The 15863-nt window shown below is 37.5% G+C and overlaps 2 protein-coding genes across 8 annotated transcripts in view; both read right to left on the bottom strand.

The window, feature by feature from the left end:
* LOC144052330 (uncharacterized) overlaps nucleotides 1–8070 on the bottom strand; it is a 15521-nt gene extending 7451 nt beyond the window's left edge. For all 7 annotated transcript variants that reach the window (XM_077566276.1, XM_077566277.1, XM_077566279.1 and 4 more), the window contains exons 1-5: nucleotides 4689–8070; nucleotides 3833–3974; nucleotides 3578–3740; nucleotides 1568–1760; nucleotides 771–833 (exon numbers count right to left, since the gene is read on the bottom strand). In XM_077566276.1, the coding sequence (XP_077422402.1) occupies nucleotides 771–833; nucleotides 1568–1760; nucleotides 3578–3740; nucleotides 3833–3950 (537 nt within the window). In that variant the 5' untranslated portion in view covers nucleotides 3951–3974; nucleotides 4689–8070. The remainder of the gene's footprint in view (nucleotides 1–770; nucleotides 834–1567; nucleotides 1761–3577; nucleotides 3741–3832; nucleotides 3975–4688) is intronic.
* Nucleotides 1–15738, bottom strand: part of akap1b (A kinase (PRKA) anchor protein 1b) — a 72466-nt gene extending 56728 nt beyond the window's left edge. The window contains exons 1-2 of the mRNA XM_077566284.1: nucleotides 15552–15738; nucleotides 8083–9593 (exon numbers count right to left, since the gene is read on the bottom strand). Coding sequence (XP_077422410.1) covers nucleotides 8083–9568 — 1486 coding nt within the window. The 5' untranslated portion in view covers nucleotides 9569–9593; nucleotides 15552–15738. The remainder of the gene's footprint in view (nucleotides 1–8082; nucleotides 9594–15551) is intronic.
* Nucleotides 15739–15863: the final 125 nt, after the last annotated feature.

Genomic DNA, 15863 nt, shown 5'->3' with positions numbered 1-15863 from the left:
GCCCTGAAAACGTATTTTACACTCACAGTGTATAAATACACTGTCCTCAGAGTGTCAGTTATTCACATCTACAACATTGTGAGGACTGTGTATCTGCGAGGGCTGCACAGTATTGACAAAACATGCCACATGGGTGTTTTATGCAGTGAAAGAGGTTATTTCGACATTGAACATGGACACAATATATATCTTTATAATCCAATGAAAGAAATACATGTTTGTGCGGAAAAATAAGCATGCTCATTGTGATCAAATCCTTTCCAATTAAGTTATTTTTTGTTCGTAAAGCTCCTCGATACAATTCTCTTGTATGGCGATGCGCAATTAAGGTTGTCTCTGATTGGTCAAAATCAAACTCAACTAGGGCTGGGCAATAAATCAAATTAATTAGATTAATCGTCATTTTTAAAATTGAATAGTTGAAAATTTGCTAATGCGTGAATTTTGTCTTCTGGATTATTAAAGCTATTATGTTCCGTTACATCCAGATGTTATTGTGAGTTGTAATTTTGCACAAGTGGTGGCAGAATGTTGGATGGTTGGTTTTAAAGAGTTTTTATTTCTTTTTTTGGCCATATCGCTCAGCCCCAGACTAAAGTATACAATCAATCCAATATTCATTTGTTGCACGTCTTTGCAATACACATATTGCATGAGCCATTCGTGCGCCAAGATTTTTTCCATATATTGTGCAGCCCTAGTATCTCCACCCTCCACTAATTTCTTGCTTCTGAAAACCGATTTCAACATTAAAAAATAAATCTTGTCACCTGGTCAACTTTGGCGCAGTCTGTGATCGCTGTGTCTTCATCAGGTTGTTTTTCAGTGGAAACCTGGGGTAGATGAATAGAAAAATACCAATACAATTAAATTCTTATTAAGACAAGACTGTTATAATGTAATTTCATGTAATCATAAATGTGCGACCAGTAATTCTAGTATGTCACATGTATGACACAATATCCAAATGTCATGATAAGAAATCACGATATGATAATTAACATGATGTGAGGTTGGCGATACATTAACTGAGAGAAAAAAAATCACAATATTGTAAAAAATGAAATAAAATAAAAAATAATAATGATATTGAGAAAAGAATTGTGTTTTTGTAAATAACAGTGACAAAAGAGTTGGCCAGTATTTTTACCGTCGGGTGTTTCTATTGGCTCAGTGGTTCAAAGTTTCATTGTATAATCATAATTAATCCTTTATGTTTTGTCAAAACTTGCACGATAAAATGTTACTAAAAATCCCTATAGACAGTTTACGCAAGTTTTTAAATCAGTAATGCAGTGAAACGGGAGGAGAAATTCTATATTTTACCTTGTAATTCAATTACTGTACAGTGTCCACTAAATTTCCATATACCGCTCTTAAAATTTTTAATTATGGGCTACTGTGTTCCTTTTTTTTTTATGTTGCTGAGGCATAATCATGTAAATATACAATAGGTCTTTTCAGTATTTTACCAAAGATGCACCTGTTCATAGTGACAATACTGGGAAATTAACCTAAATTCAAACAGCAAGCCATTAACTCTTTGTGAAAATGAACTTGTCTCTACCTTTAGTCTCCATGGAAAATCAAAATTGCCATAGTTGTAGGTTATTTCCTCCCCTGGCTCAATGTCCTTTGTCGCAAACAAACAGAGATGGGGCTGTCCGTCTACAGTGATTCTCTGCATTTTGCTGTTTGGGCTGATGTGTTCATCATTGACGAGTCTCCCAAGTGAATTATCGTCTCTGGCTGCATCAATGCTGAAATTGTTAAATAAAATAAAAAAGACAAAATTAATAAAACTATCAAGACAAGCACGCATGGTCTGTATTAATAACCCCCACCTCTTCCACTATAATGTCAATGGTAAAATACAAAATGATTATAAAAAAAAAAAAAGTACACCCAACTCAGTTTATCAACATCTGGACACTAATTTCAAAATTAGTTATTTCAGGTCAGAAAATATGTTTAACTTCATGAAACTGAGTGAAGCTAAATTTGATTTCCGTACCGTAGGCATAGTCGGTCTGAGTGTTCATCAAAAACTAGAAATTTTATTCCTAAAATAAACATTTAAGCCACTGTAATACCATGCAGTTTGACCATGAGCACTATTGCTTAAATTCATAAAAATAAAAATAAAAATAACCATGCTTACGATGATCAATTCAAAATAAAAATAAACTCAACATGTCAAATATGGCCATTTAGATTTTAGGAACACAACTTTAAGCCATTAATACCTTGTTATTTTATGCATGGACAATATATAAAATAATGTTTCTGCCTCATATTGCGCTTAAAGTTGTGTTCCTAAATCCGAAACAGCCATATTAAAAATGTTGTGTTGATTTTTTGTTTAATTTACTGGGCAATAAGAATGTTACAGAATAAATGAAAGCAAGGTATAGAACCTTGCTTTCATTTATTCTCTTTTCTGCTGATCTGAAAAACGATCCGATCCGAACCGTGACTTTTGTGATTCTTTGCACCACCAATAGTTGTCGCCATGTTTGTTCCTATTTACAAATTAAACAGAATGAAACACGGATTCGACTACAGTTTTCACACTATTCAAATGATCGAGGTACTCCCATTCTCTCTTGATAAAACTTATTATTTAACATTAAGATTTTTGAGACAAATGTTCATTCCACTTAGTCTGTTCACCATTTTTGGGGGGTTATTACTGTCAGAAAATGTTTCAGATTAAATTAGCAGGTGCCGCAATGGTTATAATTAGAGAAAGTTACAGTTGTGCTTGAAAGTTTACATACCATTGGGGTTGTGTAAACTTATGAGCACAACTGTAAATGTACAAAACCTTAACGTTGCTTAATGACACTAAAATGCTATTAATAGTCACCGAAATTCACAAGCATATCTCTACTAATGTCAACTTCAACCTCTGGAAAATATCAAAACAATTGCCACAGTATTTTGGATTTTATGGGCATTATGCCGGTTTCTCACCATTATAATGTGCTCACATAAGTTTACACAACCCTAGGGTATGCTTTCAAGTACAACTGTAAGTTGACTTTAGTTTTACTCATCCACCAAAAAGAGAATCAAGCATTCAACGCTTCTGAACATTAAATGGAATTTACTTTAACATAGTTGAGAACTCAAATTTAAGTCACTGTAGTCTATTTTGAAAACTGCACACTTTTGATAAATTCTGGTAATGATATGCATTTGACTTAATTTGAGTATTGAACACTCACAGTAAATACGTTGACATCTAATATGTCTAAGATTTATTTATTCACTCGTTTTGTGTTATTTTGTTCTACCCGTCTTTATTGCATGACTGATATTTATTCCATGTACAGCATTATGTATGCAGCGATGGTTATTTTAAAGTCCTTTAGAAATAAAGTTGAGCAAGTCACACAATTTATGAGTAAATTAATTTGCTTGTTCTTCCCAAAATAGTCAACTTAACTCAACTTATGTTTTACAACATAGTAAAATCACTATACAAAGTAGCAGCCTGCAGGTGTTTATATTTTTTAGGGCGACTCCCAAAAAAAGCCTAAATTAAGTATGACAACACACCATATAAACATACCATAGTGTTTTTCCATTGAAGCGAAATTCAAACATGAAAACCTTCAGGGCATCATGATATACTCTCAGCCTGTTTTCACGTTCCTGTTTGCTTACAAGTTCTCCTCGGTATTCAATAAGAAAGTCTCCCTTCTGAAAGGAGCAGGTACTGAACACTCCTCGACCTTACAAAGAAAAAAAGGACACATCAGAAATATTTCATTATAACAATAATGAAAACTAGGCCCATACTAAAGAATATTTTACCAATACTCACCTTTGAATGAATTGATATATTTTATGGTGAAGCCATGCTTTTCTTTACCCAAGGATGAAAAGTATGCTGCCTCTTCTTTGGGCTTAACTTTTGCCCTCTGTCGCCTCATGACTGACATGTTAGTGAAGATAATGATCTAAAGCTATAGAAAAAAATGAGTTTCAATTAGTTTGATAGGTAACTTGTCGCAGATGTTTTGAAGTTAACTTTCAGTGTACCTTGAAAGCCTGTACAGTGTGCAGTAAATGTGCCAAAGAAGATAAAATACAGCTCTGCTAAACATTTTCATAAATGAAATGTAATGAACACTAACAGACTTTACTGAAATATTTTTATTGAAAGAACAAACGTAAGAAAACACAAATGCAGCAATTTACCAAATTATAAGTGATTACTAAGCCATTGTTTAGAACAAACAAGAGTAACTGTGAATTAAATTAATGACATAATGACATACTAAGTTAGGATGGTCGGCCTTTTATTCAGAGTAATTAACTTCATTACTCCGCCATACAGGGACATAAAACGTTTACTAGTACTTTCCTTAGTATATTTTCACATCACAAACCAGCCTATTAAACCACCCTGTTATGGCTTTCCTCTTAAAATTTTCAATTAGCATTTATCTTACTCAACAGACAGTTAGCTTTGCTATGCTAACTGTCGCTAACAAAAGCGTAGCAATTCTAAATAATTATCTGCATCCATCATAATCAACAAACTTTTGGTTTTGCTGCACTGACACTGAACTTGCATTATAATTCATTGCCGCGAAATTGTAAGGAGCAATGCACACGAGCGACCAACATTAAAAAAAAAAAAAAAAAGGAGGAAAAATGTCGGACTTTAAACCTACCTTATTAGCACAGCTGCAAGCCATCTGCGTTGAGTGGACGTCTCGTGAAGTAATTAGAGCAGGGGGCGGTTCTCTATCTGCTCGATGATGTCACTTCCGTACTCCGGGCAATATAATAAATCAAATTTAAATCAACAAATTGGTTCAGTTGTTGGATTATGAACATTGTTGATAAGAGTGGCTATTGTATGATTTACAGTTTTACAGTAAAAAAAAAAAAGATCACATTTAAAATTAACCCCAAAGGCTCATATACTAAATTAATTACCAGAGACGAAAACAAAGGATATTATTGCTAGAATTATAGATAGTTTTTTAATCGTAAAATGTGATTTTAGTTTTTTTTTTTTTTTTAAGTTATTTTTTAAATTTCATTAATGAAAATGTTTTTTTTGCTTTAGTAAATAAAATAACCTTGCTGCTGTCACACAGTTGCGGTCCGAGGATGTTTTGGTATTATAGTTTAGTAATGGATGCATGTGTTCTTTGGCAAAATTGTAAGCGAGCCCAATTCCTTGGCTTAAAAGCAACCTTGCAAATGAATGGTCACATGATGCTTTACTGTTGGCATGAAGCAGGACTAATGGTAGCGCTCACCTTTTCTTCTCCAGACAAGCATTTTTCCAGATGCCCCAAGCAGTTGGAAAGGGGGTTAATCAGAGAAAATAACTTTAACCTTTTTTCCCTTATTTTGGTCTGTATTTATGGAATCCCTTTTTCACTGGTCACACCAGGCAATCTTCCAAAAGTCTTACTGCCTCACCATGGGTGTAGATTGACTCATACCTGCTTACTGCCATTCCTGAGCAAGCTCTACACTGGTGGTGAATCAACTTTGAGAGATATTCCTGGCATTTGCTGGATTTTCTTGGGTGCCCTGAAGCCTTCTTCACTTAAAGTTTGTAAGGTCACCAAAGGAAATAACTTTAATTTTCATGGCAAATAGGGACTTTGCAATTCATCTAATCACTATAACATTCTGGAGTACATGCAAATTGCCATCATAAAATTACAATAATAATAAGTCAGCACTGCAGATTTCTTGAAAATCAATGTCATTCTCAAAACATTTGGCCACTGGTGCACAGAAAGATGTTAGACTGTAAAGGCAGGGTGGGATGTTAAATGATGAATCAATGTACGGCACTGTCAGTTTCTCTGTCTCTGCCTCCAGCTGTTCAAAGTGATGTGATAAACTGTTAACCATTGTACATTTTCAAATAAACAACCACTGAAATAATTAAATACTGAAATGTATAATTAAATGTCATAGGGTATTTCATTATTTAATTTATCTACTTAGGAATTGGTGGCTGCAAAAATAAATAAATAAATAAAGGCTCTGCGTCTACAGACAAACATTCACAATACACAGCATTTTGAGAAAAAACTGAATTATGGAGACGTGCGTAATTGTGGGGACAAGTGACGGTCAGCCAATCAAATGCTGTGAAATATACACTGGTGTGAATTATTCATGAAGTGGTGCATTACAAGGACCTTCCTACAGGGGGCGCCATCAAATACACAAAAATACACAAATTCACGTATTTATGGTTTATGAGGACATTGGCTAAAACTTTGGATTTAAGCCTTCTACAGCCCTAGAAGCACTTCTGCATTGAAATAATTATGAGGACATGGGCTGTGTCCTCATAATTCAAAATGTCCTCGCAGCACGGCATGTATTCAGGTGAAATGTCCTCATAATACACAAGGGCAACACACACACACACACACACACACACACACACACACACACACACACACACACACACACACACACACACATTTTTACAAAGCACAATATAAATAATTTAATGGCGAATGGTACATTAAACACCAAACGCGGGGTGAGCAACTGAGCATTTTCTGGCGGTGGAATTGCACCTTATAGTCAATGTACAGTACTTTGCACTGGCGGGCACGGATTTGTGCGGTACGAATGACGCATTTGTAGGCTATTTGGAGCGGGACACGGGCGCACTTCGGCACATTCACCAATGTATAAAAATAAATAAATTTCTTCGCATCAGTCAATCGGATTTGGGAACAGACTACAAAGTCACACACGGCGTTCTGTACAGGTCTGTCGCCACCCGGAGATAGTGGTACATGTTTAAAACTTTTGATAGCAATAGTGCTAACATTAGCTAAAGTATTTAGCACGGCCAACAGAATGCAAGTGAAAAAGTGGAAGCGCTCGAGGGGATCTCAAAGGGAAAAAAAGAAGGCGCTCCAGGAGAAAGAATGGCTCACCTGTAGTGCAGTACTTGGCAGCGCTCTCTTTTTTTGACAGTTTACCAAGCAACCCTATCCTTCGCCGGTGTGCACAATGAAGCTGCCGGTAGCTCGGTACTAACAAATAACCCCCGCGTTTGGTGTTTAATTCAAACAGACGCTTCCTTGAAGCCTTTTTTTTTTTTTTTTGCTTGCATCACAACATCCTCTTTCGGTCATATTTTTTCGCCCGAATACCGAAAATACATATTTTTGCCATTTTTGGCCGAACATTTTCGGTGGCTGAATATTCGGTGCATCACTAGTTTTAAGTGTCCCAAAGACATATTTATATGTTTAAAACAAAAAAACACTTTATGATAGAGCATACAGAAGGCTTTGATGCAGCCTATGAACTGCAGAGAACGGGTTAAGCAATGATAGTAATTACAAAAACGGCAAGCAGGTGGCAGCAGAGTAGAACAGATCAACCAGGGCCATGTTGCAAACAAGCTCATTTACGCACAGTTCCAAACAGATTTGAGAATAATGATGAAACTTATCTTTATTCTTATGCTAATTGCTGCAAAACAGAAACAGATAGAAATATATTTTTTCCTAATGAAAGAAGACTAATCTTTCTTTTGGTAGGTTCCATGTTTTTATAGCAATAGAACACAATATTCTGTGGGCCTTGCAAAATCAGTTAAAATCCAGTAAAACAGCCGGGAGCGAAGGGGGTTGCTTCAGTGATAATGGCTGGGAGTGAATGAGTAAAACTGGAAATTATTTTTTAAAAATGAATCAGTTGTTAGTAACAACTAAATAAATAATATAGCGCATAGGTGTCAAACTCCGGTCCTCGAGGGCCGCAGTCCTGCAGGTTTCCCTCTTCCAACAGAAGCTGATTCCAATCAACAAGCTCATTATCAGGCTTATGCAGAGCTGATCATATATCAGCTGTGTTGGAAAAAGGAAACATCCAAAGCCTGCAGGACTCCGGTCCTCGAGGACCAGAGTTTGACACCTATGATATAGAGCAAACTTGTCATTACAGTCGGGGTTCCTTTAAGAACACTGCCTACAAAACTTGACTGAAGGGAAAGTGTTTCACCTCAAAGATTCTACGGTATATTTCACTTTGATCCAACTGACACACAAACGCACAACTCACCTCCAGACTGGTCTGTTTCCACGTCACATCCCTGAGGTCCATTCCTTAGGCCCATTCCATCGAGTATCTTTGCACCACACACTGCATCCACTGAGTTATCTTCCGTCAAAGAAAAAATAATTTCCTCTATGGGTGTGTCACTCAATGATTGGGGTTGTGTTGCTTCTTTTTCTGACAAGTCTGTAATCTGGAAGACATCCATTTTGCTGTCAATCAGACTGCGTTGGTAAGTCTTGTTGCTAATGCCATCCTCAGAGTGACAGGTGCTGCAAGCAGAGTCCTCAGTCTGTGTAGCTGATTCATCACCTTTCAGTTTGTTGCTTAGTAGTGGTGCACTGTCTGCTATTTGGTGAGACAGTTTTGGCCTGGGGTCTTTTTGTGTATTGTTTATCTGCACCAATTCATTACCCTCTATAGATTCCCATACAGAGGCATTAAAAGACCCATTGGGCATCCCTTGTTCTCTGTTTTGGAATTCGTCACAGCCTGTTTGATGGTGGTTTGGCAATCGAGGATGGTGACAATGCTGCCTTTGGTCACTAATTGGGCAGCTGGTGCCACCAAAGACCCGGGTGGCTGCTGAGATTACCTCAGTTATGAGTCCTGCTGCCAAAACTTCCAGATCCTGATCCTCTTCATGAACCTGGATGTCCTGTGGTGTCGATGACGTAGCATGGGCTTTGGAAGTAAGGACCAGAGAGTTGGGGGTGCTGCTTAGAATGTGTTTATTAAAATCTTGCAGTGAAATGGGTAGATCTCGAGACTCAAACTGTGATGACGCCACTCGCTGCACTTCAACGGGTACGATTGGACAACCATCATCCTGTGTCGTCATAGTGTTGTGGTTCTTTGCAACTTCCCCCTCTGGCTCAGGCCGCTCTGCATCAGTAAGGCACACTGACGTCGTGGTAGACTTGGTAGTGGATTGGTGGGGCAAGACAATGTCTTTGACAGTGATTTCAGAAGCAGATGCTTGCTCTCTTTTTAGATTGATGTCTGCCTCTGAAGCACAGGAGGGCACTGGGCTTTTCTTCGGGTCTCTACAATCTTTTAGTGGCACACTGAGACTCTTGTCCTGCTCACATGGTCGCAGAGTTGAGACTACAGGTTTATCAACTTTAAGTTCTATTCCACACGCCTCAACAGCTGCCTCTTTAAGAGTCTTTCCCATTGTGGATGCTGCGTCTTTATCGTTAACATTATTTTGGAATATATTTTCATGCTCCTCATCTTTTCTAGTGGCCTTCGGATGTTTGCAGGTCAGGTTGTGTTCAGTGTCATTTATAGTAGATACAGTGTCTTTCTCAACCATACCATTGCGGCCCACTGTTAGAGACAATCTCAAGGTTGCATTGGTTGCACCCCCATCTGGGTCATCATTGCCGATGAGGCGCTCTTTCTTACGGGAGGTGTACCACCACCAGCCTATAAGTGCAAGGACTCCAGGCAGTGTATAGGGCACAATCGAGCGAAACCTTAGAGGCATCTCCTCAGGATACTAGCAGCTACACCTGAAGGGGGGAAAAAAACATTTGTGATGAGAGCATTAATTTATAACTAAACCCCATTTTTCATTCTCATTTAATTTATTTCAGGCAGCGGTTAACATAAACAAGACAACCAAAACAGATTATTTCCAGTCAGTGCTTCATTAAACATAGCCTGAAAGGAGTGGGAGGAATAAAACTTCCAAGGTTAGTCAATTAGTCATGATGAAAATCAAAATCAATAGACGAGTGTTTTTCTATAGAAAACTGCCTTGGCCAACGCTTCTCCCACTTACTGAAGGTCATGTCTGTGACGGATATACACAATAGTGGTAATCTTTGATGCACACAAAAGCATTATGGGTAATGGATTGTCTTGGCTAACACGTGATACCAACAGAGTCTGAAATGTCGGTTACATTTCACCAAAAATACTTAATACTAGGGATGGGCGAGTACCGATACCAGGCCACATTTCATGGTATCGGTACTCGCGATGGATATACAGACGCTCCCCTACTTACGAACATTCGTGTTACGAACAACGGTACATACGAACATGTCTGCGCGCATGCGCGCATGTCAAAAAATGTTCGGAAAGAGATGCTGTAAGTTAGATTTTTTATTGCGCACCTTTTTCCGAGTACTGTAGTGCTTCTTTCCGCCGCTAATACCGACGCTTGGCGCTGTGAGAGCTCACCCAGCATTGGAGGCTCAGCAACGTGTCGAGGAGGGGGAAGAAGAAGAAACGCCTGTCGCTCATAGATAAAGCCATCGCACTCTTCGAGCAGCAAGACCCAAATATTGAACGTTGCACAAAGGTTGCAAATCAATTGAATGATGCCATACAGTGCTACCGCATCATTTATGATGAAAAAAGAAGAAAACTGTGCCATCGTCGTTAGATCACTTCTTTCGGCCAGTTTCTAGTAAATCCTCCAAGGAAGATACTCATCAACCCTCATCTTCTTCTCCGCGACCCTCAACTTCTTCCTACATTGAAGTTACGGAGGAGGAAGTAACTTTTGAAGCCCATTCCAGCGACGACGAAGAACCTCTCATGATATAAAATCCTCCTCCATCAAATCCTTAAGCATCGAGTACATCTTCCAAAAGTAAGTTAAACTTCATTTTATTTATCTTATTACGTACATGTACATACTGTGTGTGTCTCTCGCTCTCTCTCTCTAACATACGTAGTACAGTACTGTACGTATTCTCTTTAAACATAAATTATAATACAAAATATAGCACTGAAGCAACTTACGAACAAATTCACCTTACAAACGATCGCTCGGAACGTAACTCGTTCGTAAGTTTGGGAGCGTCTGTAGATACTGGTATCGGCCCATGCTCTTGTGGCCATTTTTCGGTCAGGAACTGTCAGAAAGACTGGTGGGAACGTAAGTTTTGTCTCGTTCGTTTCCTGTGTGTCTCCTTATGAGGTAACACTTGTTCACTTAATTGCTTCAAGCAGCGCCATTTCACTGTGCGTTACACTTGTTGTGAGTAATATCACCTATATATGTGGTTCATATAGGTTTGTAGCTCACGTAAATTAGTGGTGTTTAATTGCCTCGTTAAATTGTGACCATTTTGGGCTTTTTGATGGTTCTCACCAGGCCATTTCAAAATAAAATACTGTTCATGGGTTAACATCGTTGAGCTGCGGTGCTAACAATAGAACGGTGCCATCTATGGCACTCGCAGATGCTAATTATACACACACTACATTTGTAATGTGGCTTTTTTGTTTCCCTTTGGGTTTTATGTATACTAATTCTTATACAGAGCAGCCTTCCAAATTAAAAGTATGGCTTTCAAAACAAGACATAATTAAACATCACACCCTAAACAGCTTGAGGAATTTTTAACATGGTAAATATTACTAAATTACTTGAAGCTCTATTGTATCAAATTGAATTATTTGCACTACACTGTATTCCTTAAAAAGTTAGACAACCTCATATTTTGATTGGGACTTTTTCTGGCCACTGGATTTTTTGTTTTATCTTATTTCTGGATTTTTTTTTTGAAGGTCATTTTATTGTATGCTTTATGCAAAAAGATTTTATGAGCAAATTGAAAAATATAATTGCCATTAATTTCACTCAATATTACGGAAATTTGTGTAGTTGGGATATACATGTCATTTTTTGAAAAATATCTGCCAATGTTATGTATCATAAGTACTAAGGGTATCAGCACTTGGTATCAGTGAGTACTGAAGATTTGAATATCGGTATCGGTCTAAAAAAAAAGTGGTATCAAACTTTCATGGCACCACGGCAGTGATAAATCAGTATTTAAAAGGGGGGGGGGGGCCTGTTGCTGCTAATGCCATCTCTGACATAGTCATGTCTGGAAGATAGCAATAGCACCGTGTGTGTTTGCTGTAACGCAATGTTCTGTTTGGTTCGCTAACATATTGTAGACTACGGAGGCAATAGTCAGTGAACTCACCTTTATTAACCAAAATAATTTTTTTGTATGCCTGCGTTGATATCAAACGCGCTCCATCGCAGACTGTCTCTTCTCAGTCTCTCGCGATTCGCAACCACACACAGTGTTGCGTTTATGAGCTCGGACATTAGCAGGACTCAAAGTAACAGAACATGGCATATTTGCTGCAAGCCCTCAAGGGCAACAAATAATAAAACACAAAACATAGTTTGTTACAATATGCAGCTCTAAATTATAGTGCCCAAAAAAATATATATACTTTTAATCTGTAAGGATTTTTTTTTCCATTTCAGGTGGATATCACATTTTGTTTGTGTAGTTAAATGTGCTACTTTTAAATTATACATACGAGTGAAGCAGATTTTTTTTTTCTCGATAAAAGGTTAAATAAAACAAAATTTAAAACCAATACAAGTGTTCATTTTAGTTGTGTTTATCAGAGACCCAGTATATTCATATTCATAAAACTTCACTTGCTCCACCCCCACCTCACTCACACATTCAATACCTAATCTAATAATATATAGCAAATTTAAAATGGTGGCAGCTATATTTGTTGCGGATGATTTGTTAACAAATTCAAAATAAAATCAGGCACCAGCAGTGCAATAAAAGGAAAACCTATGATATCCAACTATATATTGTTAAGTATATGCCTTGGAAATGGTGGCCCACACTACCTAACCTTGGACAAGGTTACAGGCAAAGTTGGCTGGCTGCTGTATAAGTGTCAAGCAATGGCCCCTTTACACTTCAACTCTCTGTTCACCCTACTTTTTTTAGACCTCAAAAGTCAACTGGAGTAGGGATGGGCAATATGGACACAAAAAAAATTTCTGTTTTTTTTTTCTCAGTCATTCTGGACAATTACAATTCTAACTAAAGTAATAAACCCAAATAACATTTATTTATAGAAAGTTTGATTCATTAAAAAAAAAACTATGCTAAATGCTTAGACATAATGCTAAGTGATTTTAAATCAGTTAACGTAATGTTACAATTAAGTAGGGCTGGGCGATAAGGTTAAAAAATAAAATCATTCAGGGCAATTACGGCTAATTAATAAACCCAACAAACACTTATTTAAAGGTATCACTTATTTAAAGGTATCACTTTTTTTTTTTTAATCATTCCTGTGCAAAATATTCAGACTACAATAATGTATACTGATTAACATCAGTTTTAACTAAAACATATTCATAGTTTGCGCTTAAATATCACAATTAAGTAGTTGGTAGCTATTGTAAGCATGTCTTGTAAACCACCCATCCAGCATTCTGACACTTGTACAAATTTACAAGTTACAATAACATTTGGCTGTAACAGAACAACAGCTTTTAATAATCCAAAAGATAGAATTCGATTTCACAATTTAGCAAATTTCCAATGATTCGATTAAAAAAAGAAATGCCAATTAATCAAATTGTTTCGATTTATTGCCCAGCCCTACAATTAAATACTTAGTAAAACTATTGTAAATGCGTCTTGTAAACCACCCATCCAGCTTTTGTGCCAAATTACAACTAAAAATAACATTTGGATAAACTAAATAAGCTTTTAATAATTTAGAAGAAGACCACCTTAATTTCATGATTTAGATAATTTTCTAATTTATGACGAATTAATCAACTAAAAATAATTAAGATTTATTGCTCAGCCCTACTATACAGCTTGATAGTGCCCGTGCAACTAAAGACAAATATTAAAACCAGCCAAATCAATTGACAGTTTTTGTATTTGCAGTCATACTTGAGGCTGTTCATAAACATTGTTTTGTGTCACCCAAAAATATCATATTCTCTATATCTACATACATAATTTAGCAGATCTGGCAATCAAGCTTCGATCTTAATCTTGTGCTGACCAATTGCCAATTTAGGACAACCTGACAATCCAACAAGAATTTCCACGGGTAAAAACTTATTACACCGGTGGTGGGGGGGGGGGGCATTTTTGTTTGTTTTCGTATTCAAGAGATGCCGATTAGAGGGCTGTTAAATTCTGAATATCTTGTAACACAAAAACTACTTTTAACATTCAAAACTAGGAGCAAAATTTTCAACCCGAACGAATCCCTTGTGCTGCTACGACTAGAATGATACTGTTGGTGCTCAGTACACAAAAGAAAGTCACACCAACCTCGAGAACGTCACCGTTAAACTCAAAATCAGTGACACGTTTTATTTGACAAATTGTCCCGTTTGGTTCCTCACCGTTTTGTTTGTTAATAAGTGCTTTTAGCAAGTGGTTAAATGACTTTGCTAGCCGACCAGTTAGCATCGACGACCCCAGCGTGAAACGGAAACAACTACTGGGACGTCTTTCCCCTTGAAAGGATATAAGAAAGGGCATACCTTGAATTAAAGCTCCAACCATTTCTCTCTCCTCCTCATTCAAGCTTGACGGGCTTCTTACATATCAACATATAAACAAAATATATGCCCCAATAATTCAGACTAGGTCAACCTTCTACGGCTGATAAAAAAAATATTGATTAAAAAGAAACAAATGAAACCGTTGGGTGGCAACACAGATTACAAAGTTAAAACCACTATATGCCCGAATATCAAAATAGTCGGCGGACGCGTACTGTTCACAACGTTGCATGACATTTTTGTTGGCGCAATTATGTACAAATCAGTAAATTACGGTACTGTGTGTTGAGCGTGGTTTAACAAAATCCGACCCTTATAGCTGTGACCTAATGCTAACCAACACTGCTGGCAGTAAAGCATGTCTCGTTGCGAGGCCGCAGTTTTTGACACATTAAGTTCACAGGCGACCGCCGTAATTCATTAGAAAATAAAAACAATAAAATAAATGAAGTCGAATTAACGGTAACGTTGCATCAATGTCGTTGCAGCATGTACAACGGCAAACGTGCTTTTTTGGGCCCAAAGAATCTGACCGTGGGTTATATCATAACATCTCAGAAGTCAGAACAGTTTTGTGTCGTCCTGGCCCCAAAAGGAACGTATTCACTAAAACATAACATTATGAAATGCACTAAAATGCTGACCTATGTAAACTAGAGGACTTTTTAACCAGTGCGCTTTTACCGATCGGGCCCCAGACCTTGACATTAGCTTGCTAACCGGCCTGCCGAAAATGAAAGCAGTTTGTAGAAGTGGTTTTGGCAATGTATGGATACTTGGCTCTGCCCTGGACATAATCTCATGTTATGATTGTGTCAAACAACATCAGAGGGAGAATTTGGCCAAGTTATGTATATAACAAGAGTGAGAGTGGCTAACTTAGCTACGCAAGTTTTTGAAAGGTTGGAAGATTATGCTAGTAGCTCAATGACACGGACTTACTAACGCCAGTGGGTTTTAAGTAAGTAAGTAAGTTTTATGTAGGAATGCATAATAGCAACACGAAGGTTGCATTTAAAAACAACAAAAACTCCTGCATCGCAGTGAGTAGATGACCCAGCCACGCGAAATGAACATGCAGTTAACTACAGACAACCTGCTCTGTGGCACAAATGTTAGAATACAACTTAACGATTTCACTTACAGTATTTTAAGGCCCTTGATGTCGCCACGATGAGAGCAACGCGATGTAAACGTTGATTTTTAAAAAGTGTCCCAGTACAAAGTCAAGACTCTCTCTCTCCCACGTGCTGTCAGAGGAGTTCCAGCCAGGTTTAAAAAAAAAAACACACAAACGCACATTGAGCAGCTGCTCAAATCTCGCGATGCTTAAGTCTTATTAGTCATTAGTGTTTCGTGCGTTATAGTCTCGCGATAATTGAGGTTGCGGTAATGGCAAAATTGCTAACAGCCGTGTTCGTATGGCCAATTGGCCATATCTGAATGTGGCCAACAT

This window comes from Vanacampus margaritifer, chromosome 5 (assembly GCF_051991255.1).
Source record: "Vanacampus margaritifer isolate UIUO_Vmar chromosome 5, RoL_Vmar_1.0, whole genome shotgun sequence".
Classification (NCBI taxonomy): domain Eukaryota; kingdom Metazoa; phylum Chordata; class Actinopteri; order Syngnathiformes; family Syngnathidae; genus Vanacampus; species Vanacampus margaritifer.
The sequence above is the reverse complement of the archived record's forward strand: the minus strand, read 5'-3'. Positions and strand labels throughout refer to the sequence as shown.